The sequence below is a fragment of the Artemia sp. Qi Xiang Cuo genome, chromosome 5 (genome assembly GCF_049724085.1).
Source record: "Artemia sp. Qi Xiang Cuo chromosome 5, ASM4972408v1, whole genome shotgun sequence".
Classification (NCBI taxonomy): Eukaryota; Metazoa; Arthropoda; class Branchiopoda; order Anostraca; family Artemiidae; genus Artemia; species Artemia sp. Qi Xiang Cuo.
In genome coordinates, this window is record NC_142798.1 from 46,868,664 (window position 1) to 46,883,624 (window position 14,961).

The window sequence follows — 14,961 nt, forward strand, 5'->3', positions numbered from 1 at the left end:
ATTGTTATAATCAGTTTTTGCATGTAAACAAGTATTAATAATTGGTCTCAATCATTGGATTGAAGGAATTAAAAATAACATGTAGAAAAAAATGTCAAAATTGGAATTTCTATTATAGGTTGTTCATGAACAAAATAATTTGAATTCAGCACCAAAAATGACTAGCTTGAACCACTCCACTGGTGTTCTGGATTTGCTTTCCAAGCCCATCCAATTCTTCTGTTCTTGTGAATAACAGTCTGGTAGCTTTCCATTTGGTAGCATTAAAATTTCAAGTTCATATGTTCCATATACATTAAGTTATTACCTTAAATTGCAGCTTGGAGTGAAATTAGGGATTTTCATCCTTGTAATGCTCTGTTATGACTTCTATGGGTTGTTTGCTAAATTTTAGCTGAGGACTCGGCAGCTTCCCAGTTGTACAGGAACTCTTGCTGTAGCCATTCTTTGTCTAGATTTTTCTTGAATGCACCTGTTGAATCAGTCAAATATTTTTGACTGATTACAATCAAATCCTGTAAACTTAACAATTCATAAATTATTTCACCCTGCCATTGTATTTTTCGGCATTGCCAATAATTCATAGGTAGGTTTTGTAGTACAAATACAACAAACTCCATTGGTAAGACCCCAGTACTCGGGCAGTGCCTAATCTTGAACAAAGATCTTGATTAAAATGTATGTTTCCTAAGCAAGGGCAATAGGCTCCTAATCTTGGGCATGATATAGACTATATAGGTTTATATAGCCTAGTTGAGACTGGCTGATAGTTAGGACCTGGCAAAAAGCTAATTAGGATTGGCTGAGTTCAATCTTAGAAAACTTTGTTTTTTAACATTTAAATTTAGACAAACTTATACCTGTAGCTTATTTAAATACAATCATTCTGCTTCACAACACTTGTCTTAAATTAAATTTGACAAATTGGGGCTGGCACCATTTCTGTTTGTTTTGTTGCTTTTTTCTACCGTTTTTTTATTATTATTATTGTTTGTTTTTTTGTTTTTTTTATTAGTACTGTTTCTGTTATATTTTTTCTTACTGTTTTTGGCATTTCTATTTTTCTTAAATCCATTTTCTTCATTTTCTGTATTTTGGTTGTAATTAGCATCATAGTGCATTCTGTGAACTTCTATTGGATTTGTGGTACTTGCCATATTGGGAATAGTTCTGTCTTCTTTCTGGTCAAGGAACTATTGGAACAAAGGAGTAAACTTAACATGTAACCAATGGACCATTCAACATGAGGCTATTAAATTTCAAATTGATATGGTGAATTTTGGCATGCTCACTTAAAGCAGACAGCATGGAAATGTGAATAAATATTCTTTACCCTGCATATGTCATATAGGCCTACTTTAGTAAATAAGCTAGTCAAAGCAGATTTTTTTATTGGCCTAATTAGCCCAGTCAGGAGCGCTAACTTTATAGGGCATGTGAGATAGTTAGTCAGATTTTTTTCTTAATAGAATTTTTTTTTTTTTTAATGCCTGAAGTATTTTGTCACTCCATTGTCAAACTGTTTGTGGACAATATAAAACTCTATAAAAGTGTTACATCCCCGGTAGATGTCACCCTTATTCAAGAGGATATGAATGCCCTAAATGATTGGTGTAAATTGAACTCTATGTTTGTAAACCATCAAAAATGTTTTGTACTTCATTACTTTTTGAAAAGCTTGACTTATCATTACTTTCTTGGTGATACACCTGTTTCATCTGTGGATTCAGTAAGGGATTTAGGTATCCACTTTGATTACCAGTTGAAGTTTCACAAGCATGTGTCAATAATTTTGCAAAATGCTAATTCCTGTCTGCTTTGAATTAAGAGAAGTTTCATGAAATTTAAACTTCACACTTTTAAGATACTATACAAGACAATAGTACACCCAGTGGTAGAATATTGTTCCTCTGTGTGGTATCCTACATGGAAATGTGACTTGCAGCAAATTGAAAAGGTTCAACATTGGGTGTCAAAGTTTGTGCCATATTTGAGCCATTTACCATATCAGCATCAACTGGGGTGTTTGGGACTTTCTTCTCTGGAATTTTGATGGAATAGGATTGAACTGATCAATACATTCCATATTATGAAGGGTGTCAATAATGTGGACTGGGCTGATTTCTTCAAACTTAGTCATTACACAGCCACTCAACAAAACTTGTATAAACTGTATCAGCTGCAAGTGCACAAGAAAATAGGTCAATGTAGCTTGGTTAACAGAGCAACAAAACTTTGGGGTAGTTCACCTGATACTGTAGTTTCTGCACAAACAGTGCAAACATTTAAGAGTGCTCTTGTTGAAACTGAGTTCCATGAGAAACGGTTTCTGTAATATAGTTGTTGTATAGTTCCTTTTTTACTGATGAATGTTTTTTGTTTTGTGTTTTGCAGTGTTGCTGTTTGAGCTGTCCTTTCTTGTGTTTGTTTTGTGAAAAGCCTATGGCGCCCTCCTTTATTGAATAAAATAAATAAATAAAATGTTTTATCAGTTTTGAATACCTCCCTTTATTTTAAAGTTTATCTAAGGACACTTCCTGCCATGGTTCTGTCCATCTTATCAGGCTTGCTCAAGGAATATTAAGTTGCTTTTGATGTTCTCTTCTTCAGAACACCATTGCAAATCATTATTGAAGCTTCTAATGGTCTTCCCATTTGTTAACCCTGGCTGACTATTTTAGACAAGTCTTGGTGTCTGAAAGAGAACTGGATATTATAATCTGGGTTTCAGGTAGATTTTCAGTAAGTGGGGCATCATGGACACCCCTGATCATTGTTGTACATAGTGCTTCTAAATCAATCACAACAAAAAATTTAAGCATGTCCACTCCATGAAGTATCACTTTAAATTGGAATTATCCTATTCCTAGACTAATTTGTACTCTCTTAATCCTAGCTAATGTGCTATTTGTAAATAAGTGCTACTTGCTGACAATTTTAATCCAGTGAAAACTAAAAAAAACTTACTTTACCTTTTAAAAATCATAATTTAGGGTTCATTTTTGCAAAGATGGCAGTTGAATACAGGTTTGTCTCCAATTCTTGTGAAAATAGCCATTTGTTAATCAAAACGGTGGATTTCTCCATCCAACTCTGCCCTGAAATGGATGAGAGGAGGAAGGAAGCAAAAAATATATTTATTGAGCAAACCATGTGCAAAAACAGGTTTACATGGATGGAAATTCAGGGGGCAAATTGTAACTCTCTTTCCCATCCCTAGCTTCTTAGAAATACTTTTTGTGGTATTTTCAATGAAAATGTCTTTTTTTTGTATCTTTATTTTGTAAAATCAAACTAATAATAATCCCCCCCCCCTCCCTTAGATTTTGGAAATTGCATTTTCTTGAACTGAGGCCACAGGTATGGATGAAATCCATCCAGCTGTCATCCTTATGAAAATGGATTGTTAGACTCTCAGAAATGAATGAGTAATCCATACAGTAGAAGTCATTATCCATGCATCTCTACCACTAATGTCAACTATTTTGGCTATAATGGAGATCAACTATTTTGGCTATAATGTCAATGTCCATGCCTTGCATCCATACATGGCCACCCATAATCTGAGTTTTAAGGGGGCCTACCCCCCCCCCACCATAAAATCAAGATCTTTGTTCAAGATTAGGCATTGCCCAAGTATTGGGGTCTTACTAATGGAGTTTGTTGTATTTGTACTACAAAACCTACCTATGAATTATTAGCAATGCTGAAAAATACAATGGCAGGGTGAAATAATTTATGAATTGTTAAGTTTACAGGATTTGATTGTAATAACTTAATGTATATGGAACATATGAATGTGAAATTTTAATGTAGCTTTTTTTTTTTTTTTTTTTTTTTTTTGTCATAAACTTAGCGATAGGCTTTTTTTGCAAACTCAAAAGCAAGACTGGTTTAGATTTCTATAGGTTATTGACATTGTTTGTAAATGACCTATTAATGATAGCAGTGCAGCTATCATTCAACTGCATCCCTCCAACAAAGTGACATGTCCAGATTATGTAGTCAATGAGGATCATGAATAGCACAGGGGAGAGGATACATCCTTGTCATATGTCAGAGTGAATCTGTATCCATTCAGTCAAGTGTCCATAATTGGTTTGTACAGCACCCAGCTTGTTTTTATTTAAAGCAACAATTATACTGATAACCTTGTCTGGAAGCTCATTGTGCTTTAATATTTGCCATAACAATTTCCTCTGTACAGAATTGAAAGCCTTTAAAAAGTCAGACTAATATTTCAGTTTGCCATTCCTTTGATTCTTCAGTTAATATCCTTAAACTGAATTTTATATCAATGCAAGATCTGTTCAGTTGAAAGCTGTGTTGTTTATCTCTCAAAATCTTGTTGATTCTTGGCTGAATGTGTTTAGGAGTTAGAGTATTTGGCAAAAGACTTTACTTTCTATGGACTGTAAGGTGATACCTCTTTAATTGTTGCAGTCAACAGTTTGACCTTTCTTGCAAAGTTTAAAGGGTGACACCTTTCTTCCAGCCTGTGGGGACACTCTCAGTATCCCAAGTCTGGTTTAAGATCTTGCAGAGATTTTGTCAAGACTGTGGAACCACATTTTAATAATTCAATGTTCAAAGAGTGGTTATTCAGATGGGGGCTCCCTGGGATTTGTAGGGAGGGGGGGAATTTTGTACTTTATAGAAGTATTCTCTCCAATGTATTTGTAATGAGAAATATTTGTGCTCAGAAGTATCTGTAATCAATAATGTGAAAATACTTATCAAACTTTTTCAAATAATTACCACATATTATGTCCTTTTATATTTTGTCTATTGAGATTCCCTGAACTTGTCAAATCTTTTAACATTAGGATCTTGTTATAGAAATTATTTATATCTCTCTCTCTCTGTTAGTCTTTTTATCCTAGTAGCTTGTGTCTGTATGAGCATTATTGTACCTTTTACAGGTCTTACTTAAATAACTGTCTTAAAATTTTTATTCAGTGTCTTGCTATTATCTAAGATTAACCAAAAAAAAATTTGCACAAAATAAGTTTTTAACAAAAAGGTAAACAACTCCATTAAACCAAAATTGAAAAAAATAAAATCAAATAATCTACCAAGCATACAACTACCACAAATCAGTATCAATAAATAAATGAAACCCAAAATAAACAGAAATTAAAATCAGTCAAACTCAAAACCAGCAGAAATTAATCTGAGTAGGGTTCTAAACTCTATGCTTTCTAAAAGTAAGAAAATAATTTGCACTTTACTGAAAAAAATTATTTTAAATGTTTTCACTTTTATAACTTTAAGAAATCAAAAATTAATTAAGATTTTAAGGAATAAATATCAACATATGTTTATTAAACTGACAATGCACATTTTTTTAGTAAATTCATTTGAAGTTTTCTCAGTAAAGTACAAATTATATTCTGGATTTTAGAAAGCATAGGGTTTACAATTACTAAGGGTTATTACTAATAGGTTTTACACTTATTTTGTGCAGAAAATTTTTTTGATTAATTTCTGTTACTTTTATATTGACATAGTCTTTTTCAGGGAGGAAGACTGAGCCTCTTCTGAAGTTAAACAACCATCCCTTCCATAAAAACCTTGAATACCCCCTTGGCATGTGTTTGGGGAAATGGTGAGCATGAGAGGGGGGTTAGTTGCCTTCCAATCAGTTTCGACTAGCCTATTAAAAAGGGCACTAGCCCTTTCAATTTCCCTATGAATGAGCCTTTTTTGAAGTTTCTACAACATTTTCTATAAAAAAAACCTTATATGACCCCAAGGTATACCTTACAACCATTGCCTTGACGGCGGGGGGGGGGGTTCGCCCTCAAAAACCTAATTTCCAGAACTTTCATCTACATCGAACAAAATGGTTATCTCAAAATTTTGATTGGATGTGTTTGGGGAAAATGGAGGGCATAAAAAGGGGGGTTAGTTGCCCTCCAATTACTTTCAACTATTGAAAGGGCACTAGCTCTTTCAATTTCAAATCGAGTGTGACCTTTTTGAAGTTTTTACAACAACGCTTTCTATAAAAACCTTATAGCCCGTGCCCCCAGGGCATAACTTACAACCCTTGCCCAGAGAGCTGTGGGGGGAGTGTCATCCTCAAAGACATAATTTCCGGACCTTTCATTTACGTTGAACAAAATGTATATCTCAAAATTTTGATTGGATGCGTTTGGGGAAATGGTGGGTGTGAGGTAGGGGGTGGGGGTTAGTTACCCTCCTATCAATTTCACCTATTAAAAAATCACTTTCACCTATTAAAAAGGCCACTACCCCTTTGAATTTCCATTCGAATGAGCCCTTTTTGAAGTTTCTACAAAAACATTCTGTGAAAAAAAACAACTTATTTGCCCCCAGGGCATAACTTACAACCCTTGCCCTGAGGGGTTTGGGGGGTTTGTCATCCTCAAGGACATAATTTTCAGAATTTTCAACTACATTGAACAAAATACCTATTTCAAAATTTCGATTGGATGTCTTCTGGGAAATGGTGGGAGTGAGTGGGGTGTTAGTTGCTCTCCAATCACTTTTGACTATTAAAAAGGGCACTAGCCCTTTCAATTTCCAATCAAATGAGCTTTTATTGAAGTGTCTATGACAACACTTTCTACAAAAACCTTATATGCCCCCAGGGCATAACTTACAACCCTTGCCCTGGGGGTTCTGAGGGGGTTATCATCCTCAAAGACCTAATTTCGAAAACTTTCAACTACATTGAACAAAATAAATATTTCAAAATTTTGATTGCATGTGTTTGGGGAAATGATGGGTGTGAGAGAGGGGTTAGTTGCCTTCCAATTACTTTCAACTATTAAAAGGGCACTAGCCCTTTGAATTTCCAATCAAATGAGCCCTTTTTCAAGTTTAGACAACAACGCTTTCTTTAAAAACCTTATATGCCCCAGGGCATAACTTACAACCCTTGCCCGGAGGGCTGTGGGGGGGGGTGTCATCCTCAAAGACCTAGTTTCCAGAACTTTCAACTACGTGAACATAATGGCTGTCTCAAAATTTTGATTGGATGTGTTTGGGAAAAAGGTGGGCGTGAGAGGGGGTTAGTTGTCCTCCAATCACTTTCGACTATTAAAAAGGGCACTAGCCCTTTGAATTTCCAATTGAATGAGCCTTTTTGAAGTTTCTACGAAAACGCTTTCTATAAAGATCTTATATAGCCCCAGGGCATAACTTACAACCCTTGCCCTGAGGGCTGTTGGGGAGTGTCCTCCTCAGAAACATAATTTCTATCTGGAAATCAACTATGCTAAAGAAAATGGCTATCTCAAAATTTTGATTAGATTTGTTTGGGGAAATGGCGGGCATGGAAGGGGTGTTATTTGCCTTCCAATCACTTTCAACTATTAAAAAGAGCACAAGCCACTCCAATTTTAAATCGAATAAGCCCTTTTTGAAGTTTCTGCAACAACTTCTTTAATACGAAGTGCCCTGGTCTAAAGCCAAAAAAAAAATAATAATAATAGGTTATAGATTGTGCCAACATTATTCTTTACTTAGACAGCACTATTGCACTGCTTATGATATTACCACATCCTTTCTATTGGGGGTAAATATAAAATGGTAAATTGATTTTCCTGTGCCAAAACTTCATGTTGTATTAATTGGTGAAGTGAGTGTTGATACTTTTTTCAGTTTGCTAAGTTAAAAAAAAATGAAATTATTTTATATGTTATTACCTTAATTTGCACTTAAGAGCAAATTAAGATCCATCTTGGTCTGTTAATTTCATACTTGATTATGTTAATGATTAAACATCAAATGCATCCCACTGGTACTTCCAGGGAACACCATTCCATTCAAGATCCAATAACTTCTTGAAAACTTCATTATTGGGTGTTGAGACTGTTGTATTTGAGAGACTATTCAAGTGGTTTACAACACAGCAGGAGAAAAACTGTTGTCAGTGTTGAGTTTTGACAGATGGTTTGAACAACGTCTTTGAATGTCCCCTCTTGTCAGTGCAAATATTTAAAAAATTGACAAATGAATTGGGGGGTTTCTTATGAAGTAAGCTCATGTCATAAGCATATTAGCTCTTTGTTGTTGGTAAACCAGTGTAGATAATTTCAGCTCCTTCAAACGTTTATCATAAAGCTTGTCTCTCATCTTAGATACTGCCTTTGTGGCTCTCTTTTGCACCCCTTCCAGAAGCTGTATGTCAGCCCTGTATCCTGGTGATGCTGTGCACATTCTAGAATCAAGTACTGGTCTGACAAGGGCCTTGTACAACCTCACAAAAATACAGAGACCTACTGGATATAGTTTTCTTTAAGAGTGCTAGGACAGAGTTTACATGAGACACAGTCTTCTTGTAGTTTGAATGGAATTTATAGTGGTTGTCAATGATGATTCCAAGATCCCTCTCTTCATCCACACTCTACAGCTCTTGAGTGTTATTGACAGTTCTAGCTCTAGCCCTGTTTGAAAACCATGTTGGCATGACAGTCATTTACCACTCTTTCCAGGATTTAACAACTGGAGAAGTTATACTTATGGGATGGTAGTTTTCTGCACTGGCTTTATTTCCCTCTTTAAACAAATGGGTGAAAATGCTGTTTTCCAATCTGTTGGCACTTCCTTGGTACATAGGGAGACTTTGAATTATTGGGGGAGTGGCTTGGCAATGTCTTCAGCAATTTCTTTAGAAGATGTGGTTGTAATCTATCTGGCCCAACTGATTTGTTGACATCTACCAGTTTAAGTCTATTATTTAGTATATCTTTGGCATCTTGCTTCTTTTTTTCTTCTTTCAGTTGATTTTACCATTTTTTATAACTTAAAAGAGATGGATGTTAAAATTGTTTTAACCACACAGTGAATCTCTTTATAACTTCAACAAAACAAGTTGGATTCTGGATTTGTGACCTTATTCCACGGACAGAGCAAACTTCATGACTTGAAACAAATTTTGGGGTTAAATTAGGGTCATTCAACGTCTTCTTTAGCATGAAGAAGTAGAGCTCTTCAGATTTTAAGATTTGATAAACACAATGAACATTTTGCACATCAAAATTTTGGGTCCAATTCCTGAGTCACCCTGTGTATGAATAACTTTAAAGCTCCCTAAGCTTAATTAGAAGTCTGGTTCTACTTTCTGTTGATACTGCCTGTTGATTTGAGAAATTCAAACTATGAATTATTCAAGAACTTTCACTAGAACAAAACAGAAGTGTAAAATCCACAAAGATTTCCTATTTTTGTCTAGAATGCCATTTAGCTGCCAGGTCTCTCCCCCTCTGGGAATATTTGGGCTTTAAATACCCATGTATCTTAAAACATTGATAAATAGTCAGAATTTATAAAATTGAACAAGTATAATCATGCTTTTTCTCTTTGTTTTAAGGTGTAAAAGCCAAGCCTTGTGTACCCTTGTCAAAAATGGCTCGTGGTCAACAGAAGATTCAGTCTCAACAAAAAGCTCAACAAAGGGCAGATCAAGCCAAAAAGCAAGCCGGACATAATCTAAGTGAGCAAAAAAAAGCTGCTGCCAAGGCCCTAGTCCATATTTGCAGTGTCTGCAAGGTATTTTAAATGGTTTAGTTGGTCCAAGAAGAAAAAATAGTCTTTGCCTGAGTATTCTATAAAATTTTTCTTCCCCTGACAGCTTCCCTTCCCCAGGGCCACCCACTCATGAAAATAATTTTTTTAATGAAGACACACAAAAATGTCTTTTTTATTCATTTTCACCTTTTTCTACCCTTATTTCCTTCTTTAATGTTTTACTTCTGCTTGTCTTGATATTTGTGTCTTTTTTGTTTTTTTTTTTTTTTTTTTTTTTTTTTTTTGTACTTGATGTATTTCATCTGTGGTTTCTTGATTATTTTTTCTAACCATTAGCTCAATCCACAAGATTATCTTCTTCTTCTGTTTCAGACTAAGCTGTACTTGTATACCTGATTTTCTTTGTCTCAAAAAAGCACCTGGAATCCTAAACCTTTTGGCTTCTAATTGCACATTTTAGCTATCGTAATACAAATAAAAATATATACATAATACAACATTCAATACAATACATGTTAGTGCATATTAAAGGATTTGATTGACATTTGGAAAGTGCAAGTACTTGAGCTCCATGTTCCCTGCAGTTTAAGCCCTACATGCCAGCTGGTACTAATATGGCTCTTCCTGTTTGCTCAAGCTCTCTTTTGCACAAGTTTACAATAGGCATAATAATATATACATATATATATATATATATATATATATATATATATATATATATATATATATATATATATATATATATATATATACAAATCACATCTAAATTTTTTAACGCATCAATTGCCTCTCTGTAAAACACTTTTTCAATGGAAGCTGGTAAAGGACTATCCACAATCAGGTTAATATATGGTGGAAGTTGAAATTTTTGAGATAGGGTATGCAGTATATAAATTCTAGGGGTTCTTGCTGTGCATTTGAAGAGAAGGTGTTGCAATGTTTCTTCAGTCCAGTTGCAGAGCCTACAATTTGTGTCACTATGTTACTTCCATCTGTATTCTTCTTGTCTCAGTATTACTGCAAAGCTTCTTTTTTTTAGGCAGGCCCAATTTATTGCAGGCTCTTTGAAAATTGGAACCAAACCAGGAGGAGGTTTTCTATAAGGATGGCAGTTTCTGATTGCATCTGTAAATGCGATTGAATACTTTCAAGAAAGTTTTGGGTTGGTAGACTTTGCTGTCCCTGCAGAGAGACAGGCTGTCCACTTTTTGGGTATAAGGTCTCCTTGCAGGGCTAGGAATATGCTGGAAAACCACTGCTATGTCAATCATAGGCAGCGTAACCATACCAGGGCACTTTGTATCAAAGGAGTTGTCGTAGAAACTTCGAAAAGGGCTCATTGGAGTGGAAATTGGAGTGGCTAGTGCCCTTTTTAATAGTTGAAAGTGATTGGAGGGCAACTAGCCCTCCCCCACGCCCATCATTCCCCCAAACACGTCCAATAAAAATTTTGAGATAGCCATTTTGTTCAGTGTAGTTGATTTCCAGATAGAAAATATGTTTTTGAGGAGGTCACTCCCCCACAACCCTCAGGGGAAGGGTTTTAAGTTATGCCCTGGGAGCATATAAGAACGATGTTGGCACAATTCATTATTTATTATTTTTTTTTTTCTTTAGACCAGGGCACTTCGTATCGAAGAAGTTGTCGTAGAAACTTCGAAAAGGGCTCATTCAATTGGAAATTGGAGTGGCTTGTGCCCTTTTTAATATTCGAAAGTGGTTGGAAGGCAACTAACATCCCTTCCATGCCCACCATTTCCCGAAACACATCCAATCAAAATTTTGAGATAGCCATTTTCCAGATAGAAAATATGTTTTTTAGGAGGTCACTCCCCCACAACCCTCAGGGCAAGGGTTGTAAGTTATACCCTGGGGGCATATCAGGTTTTTATAGAAAGTGTTTTCGTAGAAACTTCAAAAAAGTCTCATTCGATTGGAAATTTAAAGGGCTAGTGCCCTTTTTAATAGTCAAAAGTGATTGGAGGGCAACTACTCACCTCTCACGCTCACCATTTCCCAAAACATATCCAATCAAAATTTTGAGACAGCCATTTTGCTCTGCGCAGTTCGAAGTTCAGGAAATTATACCTTTGAGCAGGACACTCCCCCCACAGTCTTCAGGGCAAGGGTTATAAGTTATACCCTTGTGGGCATATAAGGTTTTTATTAAAATCTTTGTCGTAGAAACTTCAAAAAAGGCTCATTCGATTGGAAATTCAAAGGGCTAGTGCCCTTTTTAATAGTCGAAAGTGATTGGAGGGCAACTAACCCTCCTTTCACGCTCACCATTTCCCCAAACACATCCAATCAAAATTTTTAGACAGCCATTTTGCTCTGCGCAGTTCGAAGTTCAGGAAATTATACCTTTGAGCAGGACACTCCCCCCACAGTCTTCAGGGCAAGGGCTATAAGTTATACCCTGTGGGCATATAAGGTTTTTATTAAAATCTTTGTCGTAGACACTTGAAAAAGGGCTCATTCGATTGGAAATTCAAAGGGCTAGTGCCCTTTTTAATAGTCGAAAGTGATTTGAGAGTAACTAAAACTAACCCCTCCTTCCTGCCCACCTTTTCCCCAAACACATCCAATCAAAATTTGTAGATAGCCATTTTGTTCAACGTAGATGAAAGTTTTGGAAATTAGGTCTTTAAGGATGACAACCCCCTCAGAGCCCTCAGTTCAAGGGTTGTAAGTTATGCTCTGGGGGCATATAAGGTTTATATAGAAAGTTGTTGTAGAAATTCCAAAAAGGGCTCATTTGATTTGAAATTGAAATTGTCCTTTTTAATAGTCGAAAGTGAGTGGAGAGTAATTAACCCTCCTCTCGCGCCCACCATTTCCCCAAAAAATTCAATAAAAGTTTATAGATAGCCATTTGTTCAACGTAGTAGAAAGTTCTGGAAATTAGGTTTTTGATAATGACAGCCTTCCCCCCCCCCCCCCGCAACCTTCAGGACAAGGGTTGTAAGTTATGCCCTGCGGGCATATAAGGTTTTCATTGAAAGTGTTGTCATAGAAACTTCAAAAGGGCTCATTCGATTGGAAATTGAAAGGGCTAGTGCCTTTTTTAACAGGTGAAAGTGATTGGAAAGCGACTAACGCCCCTCTCACGCCCACCATTACCCCAAAGACACCCAATCAAAATTTTGGGATAGACGATTTGTTTAACATAGTTGAAAGTTCTGGAAATTAGGTCTTTGAGGATGACAACCACCCTAACTGCTCTTAGGGTAAGGGTTGTAATTTATGCCCTTGGGGCATACAAGGTGTTAATAGAAAGCGTTGTCGTTTTGAAAAGGGCTCATTCGATTGGAAATCGAAAGGCCTAGTGCCGTCAGGGCACTTGCCTTAAGATTAAATCAAAATGCACTGTGTTAATGCTAATTATGTTCAAACTTTCGGGGCTACTTCTGCTCTTAAAATTTAACCAAATCAAAATAGCGTAAGTGTATCCAAGCTATCAAAGAAAGCAAACAGATTTTTTTTTGCGAATGGTATCAAGTTTTCCATTTCAGGTGAACTAGAGGAGGTATGAAATTAGATTAAACACTGCTATTTGTGTCCAGATTTAAAAGGGTGTATTTTGTAAAAATTGCTGAAAGTTTTTCTCCAGCATACAAATGGCAGACCAAACAATAAAGTCTTTAAAAAACGAAAAGATTTAAAGTATTATTTGCTTTTTCCCTGAAAAGAATACGTCAATATAAAACGAACAGAAATTATTAAAAAAAAAAACCCACAAAATAAGCTTTTCAAAGAAAAGTAAAGAATTCCATTAAGCAAAAAATGAGCAAAAATAAAATCAGTTAATCTACCATGCGTGAAACTACCACAAATCAGCATCGATAAATTAATGAAACAAAACGAACAGAAATTACAATAAATAACCGAGCCAAGCTGTGTTGCCAGATGGCTTTGTTTTCCTCCCTGTGGGCTTGTTTTAGCCGTCAGGGGTGGGCTGAATTTTGGAATGGGCGTGGGGGCCGTGGGGCGGGAAAGTGGGCTTTTTTCGTACAAAAATAGGCTTATTTTGACTGAAAGTTTGGAACCAGACGTGATTCCAAAATCACGGTGGCTCAGCCGTGGTTATGCACCAAAAAGACAAAAGCCCTTCTTTAGCGCTTAGAACGCTTTCTATTCTGAAACGCTTCTCCATTAGGAATTTATTTCTGCATGGCTGAGATGGCTCTGCGTTAGGAGTCCTACAAGTTACAAGGAATTTTATTGCTGCTCAGATTGAGGCAAGACTTGAATTTTATGCAGATCTATCCCTTTTTTTATATATTTGACAGATCTGGCCCAATCTTGTTGTGGCCTTGGCTTGGGCTAGAATTGGGGCTGTTGCTAAACAATCATGTCTAGAAAACATTATACTTTGTAATGTGCACGTTTTCCTACTTGTAATGGTATGCACCTTGAGAAGGAAACAGGTTAAGAAAAAAATTCATACTTTATAATTAATATACAGAAATTATTGTTGCTAATGTCTTGCTTGTAGCCCTGCTATACATTACCCCCAGGCCATCCCCCTTAATTTGCAAATACATGGCTGAAATTCATCCATTGTACCAGCAAATTTAATCGACTATGACAAAACAAAACCAGAAAAACAAGTTACTAATGGGAGAAAGAATGCATTAGAAATATCTAATTTGGGTTATATATTTGCACATTAGGGGAATGAGTTAGGGATATATTATAGCTGAGATAGATACAATATTTGTTATCTGTGGTTTTTCTGCGTCTTATTAATTTTTTTCATAACAAGTATCCTTCTCTATAGGCCTCTCTGTAGGCATTTGCAAGTAAAACTTTTTTAACTCAAGGTTCTACTACTTTACCCCCCCCCCTAATGTGCATATACACATGGGCGCCCAAAGACTAAATTATAGGGGGGGGGGGCTTACCTGGTCTAATTGGAACTTCCAGTGCTGTATAATTAAAATCTCAAGACAAAATGTCATAGGCAGCACAATAGTGCTGCCTATTTAAAGAGCAATGTGGGCACAATATATTGTTTTGTTTTTTAAACCAGGGTACTTCTTATTGAAAGAAATGTCATAGGAACTTCAAAAAGAGCTCATGGAGGGCAACCATTTCCCCCTCCCCTACGTCAATCACTTCCCCAAACACATCCAAGCAAAATTTTGAAATACCCATTTTGTTCAGCATAATTTAACGGTCCATAAATTATGACTTTGAGAATGCCCTCTTCCCCCCCACAACCCTCAGAGCAATAGTCCAAAGAGAATATAACAACATCCTCAGTAATCAAATACAAGAAATATTTAGGGAGACATTGAACTAAATCAAAACAAACTATGAGCATGTGGACTTTCAAAAAGGTGACAAAGCAATATCTCAAGAACAACTTATGTTAATAAGTTAAATCTTTAAGAGTACATTGTGGGGGATTTTGAACTAGCCAGAAGGCACTATGTGTATACTTTTAGTACAACA

At 36.0% G+C, this 14,961-nt stretch overlaps 2 protein-coding genes across 2 annotated transcripts in view; both read left to right on the forward strand.

The window, feature by feature from the left end:
- Positions 1 to 14,961, forward strand: part of Git (ARF GTPase-activating protein GIT1) — a 497,129-nt gene that overhangs the window by 421,730 nt on the left and 60,438 nt on the right. The gene's annotated exons all lie outside the window — the stretch shown is intronic.
- Positions 1 to 14,961, forward strand: part of LOC148952196 (transcriptional regulator Simba1-like) — a 29,478-nt gene that overhangs the window by 8,578 nt on the left and 5,939 nt on the right. The window contains exon 2 of the mRNA XM_089088871.1: positions 9,344 to 9,522. Within this exon, the coding sequence (XP_088944997.1) occupies positions 9,379 to 9,522 (144 nt within the window). The 5' untranslated portion in view covers positions 9,344 to 9,378. The remainder of the gene's footprint in view (positions 1 to 9,343; positions 9,523 to 14,961) is intronic.